The 18,044-nt window shown below is 35.8% G+C and overlaps 1 protein-coding gene across 1 annotated transcript in view; it reads left to right on the top strand.

Annotated features, from left to right (window-relative positions):
* Nucleotides 1–17,780, top strand: part of DPYD (dihydropyrimidine dehydrogenase) — an 849,957-nt gene extending 832,177 nt beyond the window's left edge. Inside the window, exons 22-23 of the mRNA XM_025405641.1 lie at nucleotides 13,018–13,158; nucleotides 16,342–17,780. Of these exons, the coding sequence (XP_025261426.1) occupies nucleotides 13,018–13,158; nucleotides 16,342–16,512 (312 nt within the window). The 3' untranslated portion in view covers nucleotides 16,513–17,780. The remainder of the gene's footprint in view (nucleotides 1–13,017; nucleotides 13,159–16,341) is intronic.
* The last annotated feature ends 264 nt before the right edge of the window (nucleotides 17,781–18,044 follow it).

Below are 18,044 nucleotides of genomic sequence, written 5' to 3'. Positions count from 1 at the left end.
TCTAGTTGTTTTAGGATTTTAATGTTTGTATTTTACTTGAATTTCTCTAAAATTGTTTTGCTCTAAAGTATCAGGTACAGTTATAACTTTATTTTTTTTCCAAATAGACAGTTGTTCCAAGACCTCAATATCTGCATTTTAAAGGGATCCCTTTCATCTCTCAAATTATGATTCAGTGATAAAAATGTACCATAAATTGCATCATTTACTTTATATTCAAATTGTCAGCCTCTCAAAATGTTCTAAAACTTTTCAAGGGCAAATCAAAAATGAATTAGATAAGGTTCCAATAAAGATGGTCAATCTCTAGAAAAAAGTTTTATGCCATAAGTAATTATTTGTCCAATAATAAACAATTTTTAAATATTTATAAATGGAAACTTCTAATTAAATTCAAAATTCTGGGTTCTAAACTCCTTATTTAATTAATACCAAAACCTAAGATACCCCTTTTATACTTCTACAAAGCAAAATTCTTTCTTGTCCTGCAGCGTTGATCCTTTACTTTGAAATATGTTTAATATGATTCCTTTTTCCTTCTGATATTAACCTCATGGAAAAGGTAGAGGAAGGTGGGCCTTGAGAAAATCACTGAGTTCAGAGAGCAGCGTGTAGCCTCATGATGGAAACTGAGGAACAGGTTGGGGAAAGTAGAAGAGGATTGAAAGAACATGATGTTAGTGTCTGTATTCACCTCTCTGCTTCCTTCTCTTTGTAGAATCTTTCTCTATGATAAATCTAAACTTTCCCTACACAATGACTCAACTCTTCTCCATCCCAGACATATTTTCTGTGCTTCAGACTTGTGTCACTCTATCTTAGGGTCACCTCCACCTGCATCGTCTGAACAAAGAACCCAGTAGCCATCATATTTAGAACTAAACTGATTCCCATTCCTTCCAAGCCTGCTCTTCCTCCTGAGTCCTCTGTCTCAATGAACCCCATCTTACCAAACTCAAAAAGCTGCAGTTCAGCCTGGATGTCATCTTATTACTCATCCTATTCACAAGCTAGTCAGCAATGACTATTGTTCTTATCTCTTACATCTCCCTCCTCTTACATTCTTTACATACTGCTGAGGCTCAGTGTGTTGCTTACGTATTCTTTCCTGGAACTCTAAAACATTCTATTAACTGTCCTGCTTTCTTTTGTCCTCCTTATCTAATCCATTCTCCAACTATTATGAAGGACTCTTTTAAAAATGCAGGTCTGTTTGTTTTAGCCCTTGCTTAAAATTCTCCCATCGTAACCATAGTCCTAAGGTAAGCTCCTTAGCATAACCTGCAGACCAATCACATTTTAGCTTTTCCTGTCCCAAGAAGCAACTTCAATGGAATGATGAAAAGTAGAATCCAGGAGGTGATAATTTGAGGAATGAATGAAGACTGAGAAAGTAACAACAAAGTGTGCAGAATACACTTTCGGTAACTTGAGAAAGGTCAGTAAGAAAGGGATAAGAAGAGGAATGGAATAGAGGAAAAGACTGTTTTGTTTATATGAGAATGATCCAGGCTTGCATATGCTTTCATATGTTTGGAAGAGAATAGCTGAAGCTGCCAGAAAGGGCATGATTAAGGAAACTACATCTTTGGCAAGCAGAGAGGGAAAGGAGTCTAAACAATATATTAAGATATCTTGCATAAGAGGAGAGACGTGTCATAAAGCTGAATTTGGACTTCCCAGTGTCATTTTAGCAAGCAGACATATTTAAAGAAAGTGACCATAAAAATGTCTTCAGAAACTATTGCCCTCGTTGAAATACAAAGCAAAGTTTGTAAAATTTTTGCAGATTATATTTATGGTGAAAGAATTTCCTGAATTAGGCATGGGACCACTCTGTCACACTGCCTAGGTTCAAACTATGGCATTGCCATTTCATAGCTGTGTGAACTTGCCTCAGCTAACTAATCTGTGAAATGGAAATAATAAAAGTATCTGCCTCATAGAGTTATAAATTAGATGATGTGTGAAGTGCTTTTAGCATGGTGCCTGCACCAAATATGTCCTAAATAAATGTTACTATTAGCTATAATATTTGAAATGAATAGGTTGAAAGAAATCCACGTTAAGATGACTATTCATTTCCATTTTGTCCAATAAAATGAACTGAAGAATGAAAATAGCAATACATAAAGCTCTGGAGGCCAACAAAGTCGGAAGTTTTGAAGAAGCCTATGTATTTTTTAGGAAATCTTTATTGCATACCTGCCATGAGATAAGCAATGCACCAGGAATTGAGCATCTGCAGGGCAATAAATAAAACATACACAGCTTCTGTCCTCATAAAACATACAGAATATAGAGAGACAGATATTAAAGAATCACACTAACAAGATAAAATTATTTTTTGATATGAGCTACATAGAGAAGATGCAAGATATATAGAATCTGTTTTCATAGTGAGACCTAATTTAGATTGAAGGGGCCAATGAAAGCCTCCTTGACGAAGTGACATTTAAGGAGCCCTACAGACTAGGTAGAGATTAGAAGGAAATGGGGAACTGAGAGTATTTCAGATATGCCATAATGGGGTCCTGGATTTGGTAATTGGCCATGGTAATGGAAACAGAGATGAAATTAATAAAGTCTTGTTAATTCTTCCTCCAAGAGTCAGCGATTCTCATTATATTAGGCATAGGTATAGTAAACAGCTGATAATAAGAGGACTAAGATGTCCAGCTTTTTTATAGTTCCGCTGAGATAAGAAAAATAAAAGATAATGAGTTAGGGTTTGATGTTAGTGTTTTGGGTTGAGGGGGTTTTGGGGTGTAGCATGAAAAACTTAGATTTGAGTGTATTGAAATTGATAAACTCAAAGAAATGGTGGGCCTATGCTGGAGGATATAAAGGAGAAAGAACTGACATTTCCAACGCCCACTGTGTTCCAGACCCAAGATAGAAACTACACATGTATTTTCTTATTTCTTACTTAACCTAATACTCTGTGAAGGAGTAGGGAGTTCTGGAGGAACAAATCTGAAGAAGTGATCAAAGAAAGAGAAGGATAACCAAAATAAAATGATGGTGTGGAAGAAATCCAAAAAGGAAGTCTTAAGAATAGGAAAGTGGTCCACAAGATCAGAAAGCACCGATTGTTTTACCAATACTTTGTGTTGTTTCATTTTGTCTCACATATGCAATCAATGAAATTCCACCTCTAGTTGGCAACAGTTGTCAAATTCATCCATGTATGTTTCTTCATTTATCCAATAATCTTTAATGTGCAACCACTATGTTCCAGTACTGTAACAGTCACTGGCACAATCCAGTAGTGAAAATCCCAGCTCTCATGCAGCTCACAATTTAGGAGGGAGGAACAGACAATGACAAATAAACAAATGAATACATAATATGTCAGATGGTGACAAGTGTAATGGAGAAAATAGAACAAGCTTAGGAGAATACAAATTACTAGAGAGACTGGCCAGGGAACACCTGCCTATTTAATGGCATATGGACAAACACCTAAAAAAGTGAGGGAATGAATGATGTGGGTATCCGGGGGGAAAACATTCCATTCAGAATGAACAGAAAGTGCAAAGACCCTGAAATAGCAAAGTCCTTGGCAGGAAACCAGTAAGGCTTTTAGAAAGGAAGACTGATATGATCTGGCTTATTTTTGCAAAGGATCTTTCTGGCTGCAGTGTTGATACAGTATGCTAGAGGGACAAGGGCAGAAACAAGCAGACCAGTTAGAAGCTATTGTAACAGTCCAGGCAAGGGACTGACAGGAGGGAAAATATATACTGGATAATGTCAGAAGGCCTCAACTCCATTGTTTTAAATGAAAAGATGTGTGTGAAAGTATTATACACAGCACAGCTCTATTCAAATGCTAGGAGCCACAGTTATTGTCATTTTTATACAAGTCCTTGCCCTTTTGCCCATTATTTCAGACCCCATCTGGATGATGTGGCTGTGTGGTTTTTCAGTTCACGTTGATATTAACGGCCACATTCCCTTTAAGAGTCGTTTTCTGTCTGCACATGCATCAGACATTGCTTCTTGTCCTTTTATTGTGGTTGTTGTTGCTGTTTTCTAGCACACACCCAGGCATGTAATTGCTGCTACACGATTACTTCGGTGTTTCCCCTAGAGTGTTTCTTCTTTCTTGACATACCATTTTTCCTACTTCCCTTTTTCCTGGAGGACCTGGGTTATCTGTTTTCATGCTTTATATTTTCTCTGTCCACCCATCTGTTTATTTTAGCTTGTTTCTTCCCTCCTCTCTGCTGGCCTCTTTATAGATTCCTCTGTTCGATAGTTTAAACTCCATGACACTGCTTTGTTTATCCTCTCAGCTTCCGCAGTACATTATTCCCCATCTGCTGTAGAAAGAACCCCAGTGTCCCACAAAGTTAGCTAAGCCCCTCTTGTCTGAACAAGGTTTTCAGTCGTGCATTCAAGTTTCTAATCTACCCCATCTCCCCTGGTTAGGAATGCAACAATAATATTTCTAAGCAAACTATGCTCAGTAGATCTCATCTTTTGTTCTTTTTTCTTTTCAAATGCCTGCTCTGACTTAACGTTCTGTTTCTTCAGAGGTAGGCAGTTTCAATATCAGTCCATTGCAGGTATGTGTTTCGTATTTGCTATGTGACCAGCAATGTGCTGAGGACTGCAGGAGATTCAAAAAACAGACACTGCATGGTCCAAGGCTCAGGGATGTTTGCAATTTCGATGGAGATGTAGTGCTAACATATATTTATTATGCACTTGCTGCAATCCAGAAATTGTGCTAGAAACTAGGAATACAACGTGAATTTTAAAAAGAAAGACGTCTATCCTTATGGAGCTCATAGTCTAGCAAGGGAGAAAGACACATGTTAAAAATTATTTACAGTTCAATCAAATATGTACAAAATGCTCTGGGAAAACAGAGGAGTGAAAGGGATTAGTTCTGCCTCGGGTAATTGTGGAAAGCTTCACAGAGATGGTGATATTTAAAGTGGAGTTTAATAAATTAGTGTTAATTAAGCAAAGAATTAATAATAAAAGCTAATATTTATTGAGTACTTATGAGGTTTCAAGCATTGCTACGTGCTTGCGAATTAGCTCATTTAATCCTCACAATAACCCTCTGCTATTATGGAGTAAGCAGTTGATAAACAGAGAGGTTAAATAACTTTCCTAAGGTCACACAGCTAGGAAGATATCAAAGCCAAGATTTGATTCAAAAGGGTAGCTCTAAAACGTGGCCCTTAAGCACTGTCCTCTGCTGTCTCTCATGAAAAATAGAAATAAAAAAGAAAAGGAAGGTGGCATTTCAAGCAAATCAGTATGTTTGCAAAGCACAGTATTCAAACATACTTGTAATAACTGACAGCCCTGGGACCTTAAATCCAATACACAATCCTTGGATCAAGCAGATGGTGACATCAAAATGGTAAACTCATTCTTTTGTTCAATTGGAATTCATAGAAAGCACAGAACTGAGAAGCAGTAATGAGGAAAATACCTGGGTTTTATAAATCAGTATTAATAACATAATATAAAAAGCAATGGGGTCAACTGATTAAACTGCTATGAATTTCATCTGAACATCAAGCGTGGTTATGCCCAGTGTTATCCAGGGACTAGAGGGTCCTTGAGAACCAGAAATCTTTGCTAGACAATGTACATCCTGATTCTCCTAGCCCCTTGAAAGGAAAAAGGAAAAAAAAAATGGCCTCAGAGGCCCTCCGTCCTACCCCTGGGAATGATCTGGGACCCCGGGGACAGCCTGGCATCTGCATGATTTCCTTTTTATCAACACCATATCTTCATTTCCAATTCATGATAGCATAGCATTTACCATGCATATTGCCATATTATGAAGCTACCAATTCCATAAAGGAAGCAGAAAGAAAAAGATTCTGAGGAAGAAGAGGGTATTAAAAGTACTGGAAGGCTGATGGGGAAGAATGAGATAAAAGAAGAAAAAGAAACCTGGCCTCCTGCAATGAGTATAAAGATTTCCTTCTAAAAGATGAAGAAGGACCTTCTGAAGAAGCTCCTGACATATTCTACAGGTTCACCTGTGCTAGAGAAAAGAAAACACACAATGCCTCCTACAGGAGGGCAGTTTCGATTCCTCACCGAGAGAACTGAAGTGACAGTGTGCACATTTGGCCCAGTTAAATGAGAAACGTGCTTTATTCCCAGGCAGCATATAACAGAGACTTGAGAGTCTGCCAAGACTTATAAAGTCCCCGAATGCTTTCCACTTCTGTTGATATATATGAGAATGAATTCTCATTCTCTTTATGAAGCCAGGAATGTATCTCTAACATCTTTGAATTTCTGGGTAGGAAAATGAATGGTTTAGGGGCACTAGTGATGTTTTCATGTCTTCTTCCTGCTGCTTCTAGTAAGAGATGGACTGCATCTCATAAGACTGGCAAGACAGTGTTGGCAGGACACCAGTCAGCCTGATCGAGTGCTTTATTATTTCAATTGAATTGTGAAAGGAAGGAGAAGAGTACTCAGATAAAACTGTAAGACCGTATTAGATACTATGGAGCATAAACAGGAGGGAACAGAAAGAAAAATAGTGGAGGACTTGCCCAGCAATTTTCAAAAGGTACCAGAGAAATGGGCAGGGAACAACGTTAATATTCTCAATTGTCCCCTGTACCAACAAATAGCAGATGAAAATTATCAAACTGAACTTTAAAAACTGAAGAGAATTTGGTAAAATAATCCCTTAAGTCTTATGGGGATTTGTAGAAATGTGATTCCTGACCAGATTATGGCATGGAAAGGTGTATCTTGTTTGGAATAAATAGGTCTGATGGAAGGGTTGGGGGAGAAGCAGTATCTATCAAAAAAGTATACACACGCATGGAAATTCACAAACCTGAGGGTGGAGTATGGAGGAAGCAGCTGCAGGAGAGTGAAATGAAAGAAAAACAGAAATGTTACCCTGGGACTGCATCAGAGCCCTTGTAACCAGATGGTTAATAGGGACAGGCAAGACAGAGGAGCGATGAAAGCCTTTGCAAACTTCAGATGGAAATCCCACTCCACTAAAGGCAAAACATCGGAAAAATTATTGAATTGCCTTGTTGGAAATTTAATCTCACAAAAGAGGGAGAAGCAATGAGGGGACTTGCTGCTTTGGCTTATTTCTGGCTGAAAATGTCTGTTTGAGGAAAATGGCAGCTAAAGTAATCTTCAAGGAAAGTAACCATTCCACGTTAACTTAGAGTTTATTAGGCCAATGAAAGGAAGTCTCAGCTTAGAAATGCAAGTATCCCACCTTTAGTAAACCTAATTTCAGGAAGTTCAGAGAAAACAATAGATATTATCTTATAGTCAGCAACTGTAACCTGAAGATGGATCAGGAAAAATGAGAAGCTGACAAGTACAGATTTGATGACATGATCACTACGTTTTCTAAGAAGTGAAAAAAAGGTTATGCATTTAGATAACTCAGTGTTTGGTGCTCATATGAGAAAAGACAGATCACATTACCAATGATGAAAATAAAAGGGTGGCATCAGGATTTAAAGATGGGTCAGAAGTGCTAAAGCCTCAAATGATCTGAGTTTGGAGAAAATATTAGGAGAAACAGAGATATATTTTGTCTATTAATACTAGTTAGAGCAGGTGGTACACTGTTAAATTATAGTTAGAGAGAACTGTTTCACTCCTATTATCTTTCTAGAATCCCGTAAACAATGTTATCAGAACTGAAAAGAGTAAATATATTTGAGAGTTAAAACCTAAGATACCTAAGGATATTGTAAAAACACACTTACCTTCATTAAATGAATTTAAATCCAAAGTGTCTTGCAAGACATTACTACTTTAAAGCCTGAGCTCATCCCAGATAGAAAAAATACAGTGATCAGGGCCACAGATATGTACTGAACCAACTTTGCTCCCAGCCAATCCTTACCCATCTGACTCTCTCATGAATAATCTCCCTCTCACCCAACCCTCTCTCACTACTTTAGTTCCAGGAGTCTCACTTGCTTCTCTTCCATCTCTTGATTTACTTGCTTCTCTCACCCTTGCTGGCCAATCTACTACTTCATTTTCTGGATCATACTTTGTCTCTGCCCTCTGTTCTCAGCATATTCAAGCTGAGTCCTTAGTTATTAGAGTTCTACCAAATTTAAACTCAAGATGTCTTTTTCTTACTGTGCAGTACCTGTCTCTGCCTTCTGCTCAGAGGGCATATGTAGAATATCCAGAATAAAGTGCCTGCTATATTTTAATTGCTTTTGTAAGAGATCACTATACTATACTGATGAAAAATAAATGTTGCTCCAGGTTCTTTACCATACCAAAGAAAAAGGTGGATATGGTAGGGGTAGTAGGGAGAAGATGGAAACAAACCAGAAAGATTGAGATTTAACCGCAAAGGAATCCTACAAAGGTCATTCAGCTTTTGATTTGGGATCATTAGTAAAGGAAGAAGTTAAAAATCAGCATAAGTTCAGTAAGAGCAAACTAAATTATCTCATTTTTCTATTTTGAAAGATTTATTAGGCAAGAAGTGAATATACCATTAAAAGATATGACATTGGTAATGGTACAGATAAGGAAATAGTTAAATGATTAAATAGCTACATCCAAATAATGTAAATATTGAATGTTTTCAATATTTAGAAGTCATAATGACTGCCCACAGCATGCTGTCCTGGATCCTGATTTTCGAAGGACACTTATTTGCAGAAATTGTGCAAAGTGCAGATGGTCCTGACTTACAATGGTTTTTCTTTTTATTTTTATTTTTTTTGACTTTACAATGGTTCATCTTATGAACTTACAATGGTTCATCTTATTTTTTTTTATTTTTTATTTTTTTACTTTATGATAGTGTTACTTACAATGGTGGTTCATCTTATGACTTTTTTTTTTACTTTAAGATAGGGCGAGAGCCATAGGCATGCAATAGAAAGTAATATGATACATGCTAATCAAATATGAAGACTTGAAGCTAGAAAGAACAGCTGACATGCCAGATAATCACAATTTGAAAATAATTCCATCAGCTCTTAAAAATAGGCCAAAACTAATAAATTAATATTAGTCATAATAAATTCAGAATGAAACATCAGGGATGGAATCAGGGCTGCCTACTTCCTCACTCTTTGGCCTTAAATTTTATATCAAACAGAAACATTGACTAGTCTATTAAAAAAAAAAAAAAAAAGAAAACTTGGCTGGGTGCTGTCTGTGGCTCATGCCTGTAAACCCAGCACTTTGGGAGGCCAAGGCGGGTGGACACAAGGTCAGGAGTTTGAGACCAGCCTGGCCAATATGGTGAAACCCGGCTCTACTAAAAATAAAAATTAGCCGGGCCTGCACCTGTAGCCCCAGCTACTTGGGAGGCTGAGGGAGGAGAATCGCTTGAACTCAGGAGGTGGAGCTTGCAGTGAGCCGAGATCACACCACTGCACTCCAGTCTGGGCAACAGAGCGAGACTCCATCTCAAAAAAAACAAAACAACAACTTTTAATTATTTCAAACAAGTAATAAATTGATAATAATGTGATCTTGGAATTCCGTAGTACTTTGCAACGTCAGTTCCTTGAACACCTACATTAAAATTAAATGTTATCATCTATAATTTAAAAGATTTAACATTGCTTTCTCCACATACATATCTACATATAAACATTTCCACTAATCCAGGATGGCTACAACATACTGCTGAACCTTTGTACATCCAAATGGATGTAATCATGAATTGGAATGATAAATATGGGTTCCCTGATCTCCACAAATGTGTGTCCAAGAGGGACTGGAGACTAGCCATATGTGATTTACTGATTTTATGCATGTTTCAGCCAACTCCAGATTCCAAGATGTCTACTCAAGGGTATTCATAAGCTGGTAGTACTACCTGGAGGCTTTGGGATTAAAACAAATGTCCACATTCTTAGCCACATGGAATAAATTTTTTTTGCTACTCTTTCCCAAAATGATTTAAAATAGTTGTCACTATTTTGTGCTCTTCCAGATGAAGAAATAAATATAATTTTCTTAAAAAATTGCAATTAATAAGGGATGAATTGTTAACACCATGTGCTAATAACTTCTAGAGGCTTTAATGGTTTGACATTAAACAATGATGTTTTAATAAATGACAAAAGCATATCTCCGATATAGAGGAAAAGGCATATTTAATGTACACAGAATGTGGACTTGCTCCACATAAAATTTCTAAAGTGTATACAGTGTTTCTTTTGAAGAAGGCTTATACACTTGTTGACTGCCTAGGGAGTTTCTTGTACAATCGTCTTTTGAATATTTATTGATGATTTTAGTCATCATGATCTGATTCAGTGAAACAATTCTTTAGGTTGATTTATTTACTAGGTTTAAAAAATTATTTTCGATCACATATAAATGGCCTTTTACAGCCAGACAGTGACCTCTTGAATTTATTATTTTAAAATAGTATGGGGAAATATTACACATATCCAGATACTTTGACTATGATTATTTTGTATTTAAAATACTCATATCAATAAAAATGTTCAGTAAAATAGCTATTACTTCATCCCACTATGTGCCTACTACCATATTATATGTTTAGTGTATAGATACATAAAATTTGTATTTATTTTACAAATATTTGAGTACCCATTGTGTTTCAGTGATCTCCAGAAACACGATACACCACATGAGATACAAAGATGAATAAAACCCTACTAAGAGACCACAACATAGGAAGCTAAATGTAGAAAATATCCATAACATGCACTAGAATTTGCTAAATAGAGACTAACAAATGAGTCAGCATAGCAGAGTGCTGATGATCATGGTATTTAAAGTCAGGCAACACTGGTTCTGAATCCCTGCTTCATCATTTACTTAATTATATACTTTAAATCTCAGTCACATCATCAACTATTAAATGCATGAGGTTTAAGTGAGAAAATGTGTAAAAAATATGGCACTGGCCTGAAATATATTAAGGACTCAAAAGTTATCTGCTGTCATTAGTTCCACATAATAGATATAATACCATAGGCCATCAAAAAAAATTTTTAAGAAAGAGGATGTGGAGGAGAGAGGGCAAGGAAGGGAGGAAAAGGGGAAAAGGTGAGAAAGAAGAGAGAGAAAGAGGAAGAAAGATCACATCCGCACATTTGGTTAGGAAAGAAGGAAGGATTAAGGAAATCTTCATGAAGTAGTGGCATTTGAGATGTCTTTGAGGATGCTTAGGATTTTGCAAAGTGGAGTTAGGAATGAAAGGTATTTTAGACAGGGGACTTAACCTAATGTTCGACCTCAGATGGGTCAGTTGAAAAGTGTGTCCTCCAGTGTAGCTGAAGTGCATGGTGTTTGAAACTGAGAAATAATACAGAAAAAGACATGTTTGCAGAAAGCCTTAAATGCCAGTGTGGTAAGCCTGTGCCTAATTCAACAGATTTTTGAATAAGGTAGTGAGAAATTTAGTCTGTGTCTCACATTCTAGATTAAGGTGGCGGCATTGCACAGGGTAGAATGGGAAAGGAAGAATGTGAGGATGAAACTTATCAAGTAGTCTCTTACAATTGCATCAAAAATAATGAGAAATTCATTAATAACGTTTAATGATGGCAGTAAACATGGAAAGGATTCAAAAGATATTGCACATCCAGAACCCGGACTTGACGACAAATAGGAGATACTGGAGCAAGTTGTGTAGTGAAATTCCAAGACTCCATGATTGGAAAAATCCTAACACTAATCACAAAACTAAAGAAATACAAAGGAAGACCCAGTTCGTGTTGTTGATGATAAGTTCAGTGAGTAGAGAATTTGAAGTACCAATCTCTAATGACAATGCTCATTATGCAGCTGATAAATGTAGATCTTGAGTTTATGGGAGCATTTCAAAATGGAGATATTGATGTGGATATCAAGTGCCCACCTACAAACAGACTGCAGTGTAGTTGAAATTATGACTTCAACACATTATGAAGAAAATAGGGAAGACAATATTGGAAGTTTTCCAGCATCTTATCACTTGAGAGATACACAAAGGAACTGTATAAAAATGTAAACTTTGTCTCAGTTTGAAATTCCATTATAATGAGTATATTGTAATTTAGAGATCAAATAGAAAAAAAAAGTAAAGAAGAGTAAGCAAGATTATAAAAAGAAGAGCAGAAAATGCAATGCCAAAGAGAATATGGAAAGATGATTTTAAGGAAGAGTCAAACCTCCTTGGACATGGTCCTTGAATTCAAAGAAGATTCTCATGTTAATAGTTAAAAACAAAAGCAAAAATCTTGACAGCATGCTAATTTGACATTGCTACGTTCTTTTGTTTTGTTTTATGAAGCAAAGTGTTTCTTATCGTTGATGAAACATATTCTGTGCTTCACATATTAAGCACACTCCCAATTAGTATGAAGAACAAAGCAATGTGTAACCACATGAAAGATCTTCAATGGTGAATGAAGAAAATTCCAGTTCTTTAAAAGTAAAAGAGCATCTGACTTAACTATTGGATCAACCTAATCAATTAACATAAATTAGAATTTTTAAATAGTGTTGTATACTCTTCAAGACATGACAGGTGAGTATTCTATCAAAGCACTTTTTAAATTAAAATCTAAAATCCACATACAGTGAAATAAATGCATAACATTCACACTCGTATTCCCTTCATGATAAGCAGTCTAATTTTCTAGCATAGTGTATTACCCTTTGTCACTTTGCGTTACTTTTTAGTCCTTCAAGGTCCAAGAATGAAAAAAAGTAAGCCATAACAACTCAAACAGGTGTCATTTATTCTTTCTGTCCACAGAAATGCTGTTTTCAATTATCCAGTCAAAAACCTATTGAATGCAGTTAATTAGGTCTCGTATTTCTAAGCTAGGCATGCATATTGCCCATCTTTCAGAATACAAACATCTAAGCTATAATTATCGTAAAAAGCTTATCTATGAGAATTATGCTATCCAAAGTCTCCCAAGTTAATATAATGCAACATTGTATAAAAACAGGAAAATGCTGAGTGATATTAATTATTACATGAAAATGTTTTAAAATGAGCTTGCTAAGTAATTCAGTGGCTATTTTTAGGATGTAATAGGAAAAGCACTGCAGTACCTTGGAACATTTGGTGAATTGAGCAACGTAGAGCAAGTTGTGGCTATGATCGATGAAGAAATGTGTATTAACTGTGGTAAATGCTACATGACCTGTAATGATTCGGGCTACCAGGTAAGAATCCTGCTGGAATTAGCATGCTATGAGACATGTTTCTTCCGGTTTTTGTGGCAGAAAGCATTTTCTGTTGCTAAGTGTGAAATTTAAACCGGTGGTGCCAAATATTGCTCTTCTGCAACAGTACGTCTTTCTCTCCTGTCACCCTTGTACTACGGTCTTTTTTTAAAAGGAAAGTTGTAATTTTTACTAACTATGCCAGCATTTAATGCACAGAATTATTTTTATATCATTTCATCATCCACAACATTAGAGAGAAAAATCCAACTGAAAAGAGAAATGCACACAAAATTATGAATACTAGGAAAGCATTATGCTTTAACACAGAGGAAAGGGAAAAGAACGACCATTTATGGCCATTACTCTGAAAGGCTATGATTCCTTTTGCCAAAAGAGAGTTCTCTTCCATTCAGTATTGATTAGGCTTTTACTACAGTCAGAAAGAAGCACGTTCCCACCAACTAGTTGTAGAAGTTGGTCCCAGGAATTCCTGTGAAGCTAGAAAAGCCAAGGAGATGTATTCTTCCCTCATAAAGACAGCCATAGCTACTTTCCAGCTCCTCAGTCCTCAGCAGAGCGTCTCCCATGGAGGGGAAAAAAACAAGAAAAGAAAAGAAATTGGGGATTTGACTCCTTCTAGTGGGTTATTCTCTTGAAAACACATTCTGTGAATTTCTCTTTGACTTATAATTTGCTTCTTCATTTACTTCCTATATATTTATAACCTGCTGGTTTTTAAAGAGTTTGGCACAACTATGACTTTTAACTAGTTGAATTTTAGAAATGGATGAAAAAAATGATCACAACAATGCTTTTAAACATAAGTTTCTTCTCAAAACCCTGACTTATTGTGAAAGTAAAAGAATTTCTTATGATAAAGATTTTGGAGAAAGACAATTTTAAAGTTTTGGAAAACTACTAAACTGTTCAAAGTTGCTAAAAACTATACAATATTATTTTCATTGTATTTTTCAAGCTATAAGTAAAAACAGATCTTTTTAAGAAATGATCAATGGAATGTTCTAAATTCATAATGAAATGTCTCCATTTTAAAAAAGAGAAGTTTATGTACCTTATTCAACTGAGGGGCAGATCCCATACTGCTCATGGTGGTATTTTGCATATTCTTATGACAGACATATTTTAATTTTTAAAAAACTATTAATTTTTCTTCCTAGTTTCCCAGTTCTGCACCAAATTTTTACTCAATTCATCACTTTTTTTCTAGCTAAAAGGTGTCTTAACAGTTGTTTTGAAAGTGCTAACCATATCACATTTACTTTCATGTCATCTTTCTAATTAACCAATCAGAGATCAATCAGAAAGTCCTATAACTATCATAGCATCAGCTCTCTAATGTCTTAAATCTTAGAACTTATGGCTCCCACCGTGGAATTCTAGACTTGGTACAACTTTAGTAAAAACCTTCTTAGTAATAAGAAAGAAAATCACAATTATGGATGTTAAAAGACTTAGAAAGTTCTTTGATTCTTCTGTCTCAGAAGATAAAAATAGAAAACCAAAATTTTTAATTGAACATAAAGTTTTATATGTTTGCAGATTTTCAAACTGTATTTCTAAGCATTAGTCTTAATTTTTATCAGTTACTTCATTGAGTTTCCATTTATATGAAAGAGTACATAAGAAAGAGAAATCGTTTTTACTCATCCAAACAGTACCTTAAAATGTTGTTTTACAAAACATAACACCAATTTGTGTGGACAAATATTCTTATGACTTGCTATAGCTATAGTTCTTATTGAAATATATGTTTATTTCCTTAAAGATCAGACTTTTAAAAAATATTAAGCAACTATCATGATTTACTGTGAAAATATTGTTTTCATTTATATGTGCATAAAAGAGGAAAAAATATAGTTGCATGTAGCTTCATTTGGAGGAGGGAATTTTTTAAACAACTATATATATATTGTATATATATACACACACACACACATATATAATTGAATTACAACATTAGAGAATGAGACAGGAAAAAAAATCAGAATAATGCAATTACTTGAAAATGTAAGATTTGTAGACCTGGCCTCAAGGGGTACCTTGGGGGTGGAGAGACACTTAATGTCCCTTATAATTTCCTCAGCCCCAGCTTAGTCACTTCAAAGTAGTACACAGTCTGAGTAAAACTCTTGTTGTTTTTTTTTTTTTTTTTTGGAAGTGAGACTGCCGGGCAAGTTTCCTAAATCCCCTCCAACACCATGATCCACCCTTACATAGCTGCCCTGAAATCTGTCCTAGATAGAAATTCTGTAACTTCCGCTGAGGTCTTACATGTCGTTTTTCACTATTGAAATGTGTCTCTTTAATGGGAAAATAATCATCATATCTTTTTTTTAAAAAATCTCAATCCTGAATTTCACACTAGGTATTTTTAATTGCTTATTCTACATTGCTTCATAGAAAGAAAGAGAGAGGAAGGAAGTGAGGAAGGGAGGGAGGGAATAGAGGAAGACGGGGGAAGGAATATTGTAAAATTTCTCAAAATCCTAAGCCATTTCAGAGCTGGAGGCCTGGCTGTGGTAATCTGGGCTCAGTAGTGTCAGGGCCAGGACTGGACGCCAGTTTTCCTGGCTCTCCATTCAGTGCTTTTTCCCCTTCGTGGTGGACAATGACTAGTCAGCTTGGAAATCTTCAAAACTCAAAGTTGACTGTTAAGCTAATTTTTTTCTGCTGCTTTCTTCTAAGAACTACATGCATTATTTGAAATCCAAACAAATGTATTCATTGCCTCAGAATCTGACAGTAACACTTTTCCGCTGTCAAGAACAAAGAGTGTGAAGAGGAAGAGGAGGATGTGTGAAAGTCCCCCAAAATCCACAGGTAGAAGACGCCCTATCCTGGTAGAACTGGAAAGACCCGAACTTTGCACAGAACAAAGAAAACTAGAGAGGGACTATGTTATGACATATTTTCCTCACACAATGAAGAAAAATACCCCTAAGGAATTTTAAACATTGCGTTTTTAATTTAAAAGGATTTCTTTTCTGGCTCTTTTTTTGCTCCTCTGTCAGCTCAACTGTTGCTATAGTTGCACCACAGAGCTGGACGTCGTTGTCTCAGTGCAGCTCCACTGCGGCAGAGAAAAATGTTGATGCTAAAATGGGGACATTCTTGACCTTTGTGGTCAGTGACATCAATACCCTCTACTTCTGTTTGCAGGCTATACGGTTTGATCCAGAAACCCATCTGCCCACCATTACTGACACTTGTACAGGCTGTACTCTGTGTCTCAGTGTCTGCCCTATTGTCGACTGCATCAAAATGGTTTCCAGGACAACACCTTATGAACCAAAGAGAGGCGTACCCTTATCTGTGGATCCGGTGTGTTAAGGTGATTTGTGAAACAGTTGCCGTGAACTTCCATGTCACCTACATATGCTGATCTTTTAAAATCATGATCCTTGTGTTCAGCTCTTTCCAAATTAAAACAAATATATATTTTCTAAATAAAAATATGTAATTTCAAAATACATCTGTAAGTGTAAAAAATGTCTCATGTCAATGACCATTCAATTAATGGTCATAAAATAGAATAATTCTTTTCTGAGGCTAGTATTTAAATAACTGTGGCAGTTAATTGGATGTTCACCGCCAGTTGTCTTATGTGAAAAATTAACTTTTTTGTGGCAATTAGTGTGACAATTTCCAAATTGCCCTATGCTGTGCTCCATGTTTGACTTCTAATTGTAAATGAAATTAAGCATTTTGAAACAAAGTACACTTTAGCATACAAGAAAATCTATCCAAGGAAACATTTTATCATTAAAAATTACCTTTAATTTTAATGCTGTTTCTAGGAAAATGTTATTAGCTCCATAAAGTACAAAGGAAGAAAGTCAAAAAATTATTTGCTATGACAGGAAAAGAAAGCCTCAGATTGGGTTTGTAGAACTTTATTAAGTAAAATCTCCTTCGCTGAAATTGCTTCTTTTTGGTGTTGGATAGAGGATGGTGAGAATGTTTACTAACTAAATACCATTCACTACTCATGCGTGAGATGGGTGTCCAAACTCACCCTCTTTCAATGGCATTTCTCTTTAAACTATGTTCCTAACAAAATGAGATTATAGGATAGAGCCTGGTGAAAGCCACTCTTTTGCTGTGCGCACACCTGCCCTGACTGGTTTTAATAGTCACCTTCATGATTATAGCGACTAATGTTTGAACAAAGCCCAAAGTATGCAATGCTGAATCATGTGCTTCATTATTCAAGAATGAAAAATATAATATTGGTAATATATATTAAATGTGCCAAATCAGTTTGACTACTCTCTATTTTAGTGTTTATGCTTAATTTCAAAAGTAATGGAATAAAAAAGAAACATATTTTCTGTTATTATTAGATAACATTTTTGTATTTCTCTATTTTCGTAATCAGTAAATGGTGTCATATAAATTCATTTATCTCCTCTTCATGGCATGCTTCAATATGAATCTATAAGTAGTAAATCAGAAAGTAACAATCTATGGCTTATTTCTATGACAAATTCAAGAGCTGGAAAAATAAATGTTTGATTATGCACTTTTAGAGATGCATATTTGCCACAAAACCTGTGTGATTGAATAATATCAAATAAAATATCGTAAAGCATTTTAAACATGGTCTTTTGCTGCCTCTTTTGCAAATGCAATTTCATATAAACCATTTTGATTTTGAAATAGAGCAGTTTTGGGTTAGTCCTGTAGAGCATTCCATCCAAATATAAAACCCATGATAGTTTAAGTAAAATGAGGGTGAAGGCAGTGTAATTACTCAAATGTTTCACTTCCTGTCCTTACCCAGCTTTACCTACTGAATTAGATTTTACTCTGCCAAAAGGCATCTTTTACTGGGAACAGGCCAGGATTCTTGCAATGGCCCA

This window comes from Theropithecus gelada, chromosome 1 (genome assembly GCF_003255815.1).
Source record: "Theropithecus gelada isolate Dixy chromosome 1, Tgel_1.0, whole genome shotgun sequence".
Classification (NCBI taxonomy): domain Eukaryota; kingdom Metazoa; phylum Chordata; class Mammalia; order Primates; family Cercopithecidae; genus Theropithecus; species Theropithecus gelada.
Note: the sequence above shows the minus strand (reverse complement) of the source record. Positions and strands in the feature narration are given on the sequence as shown.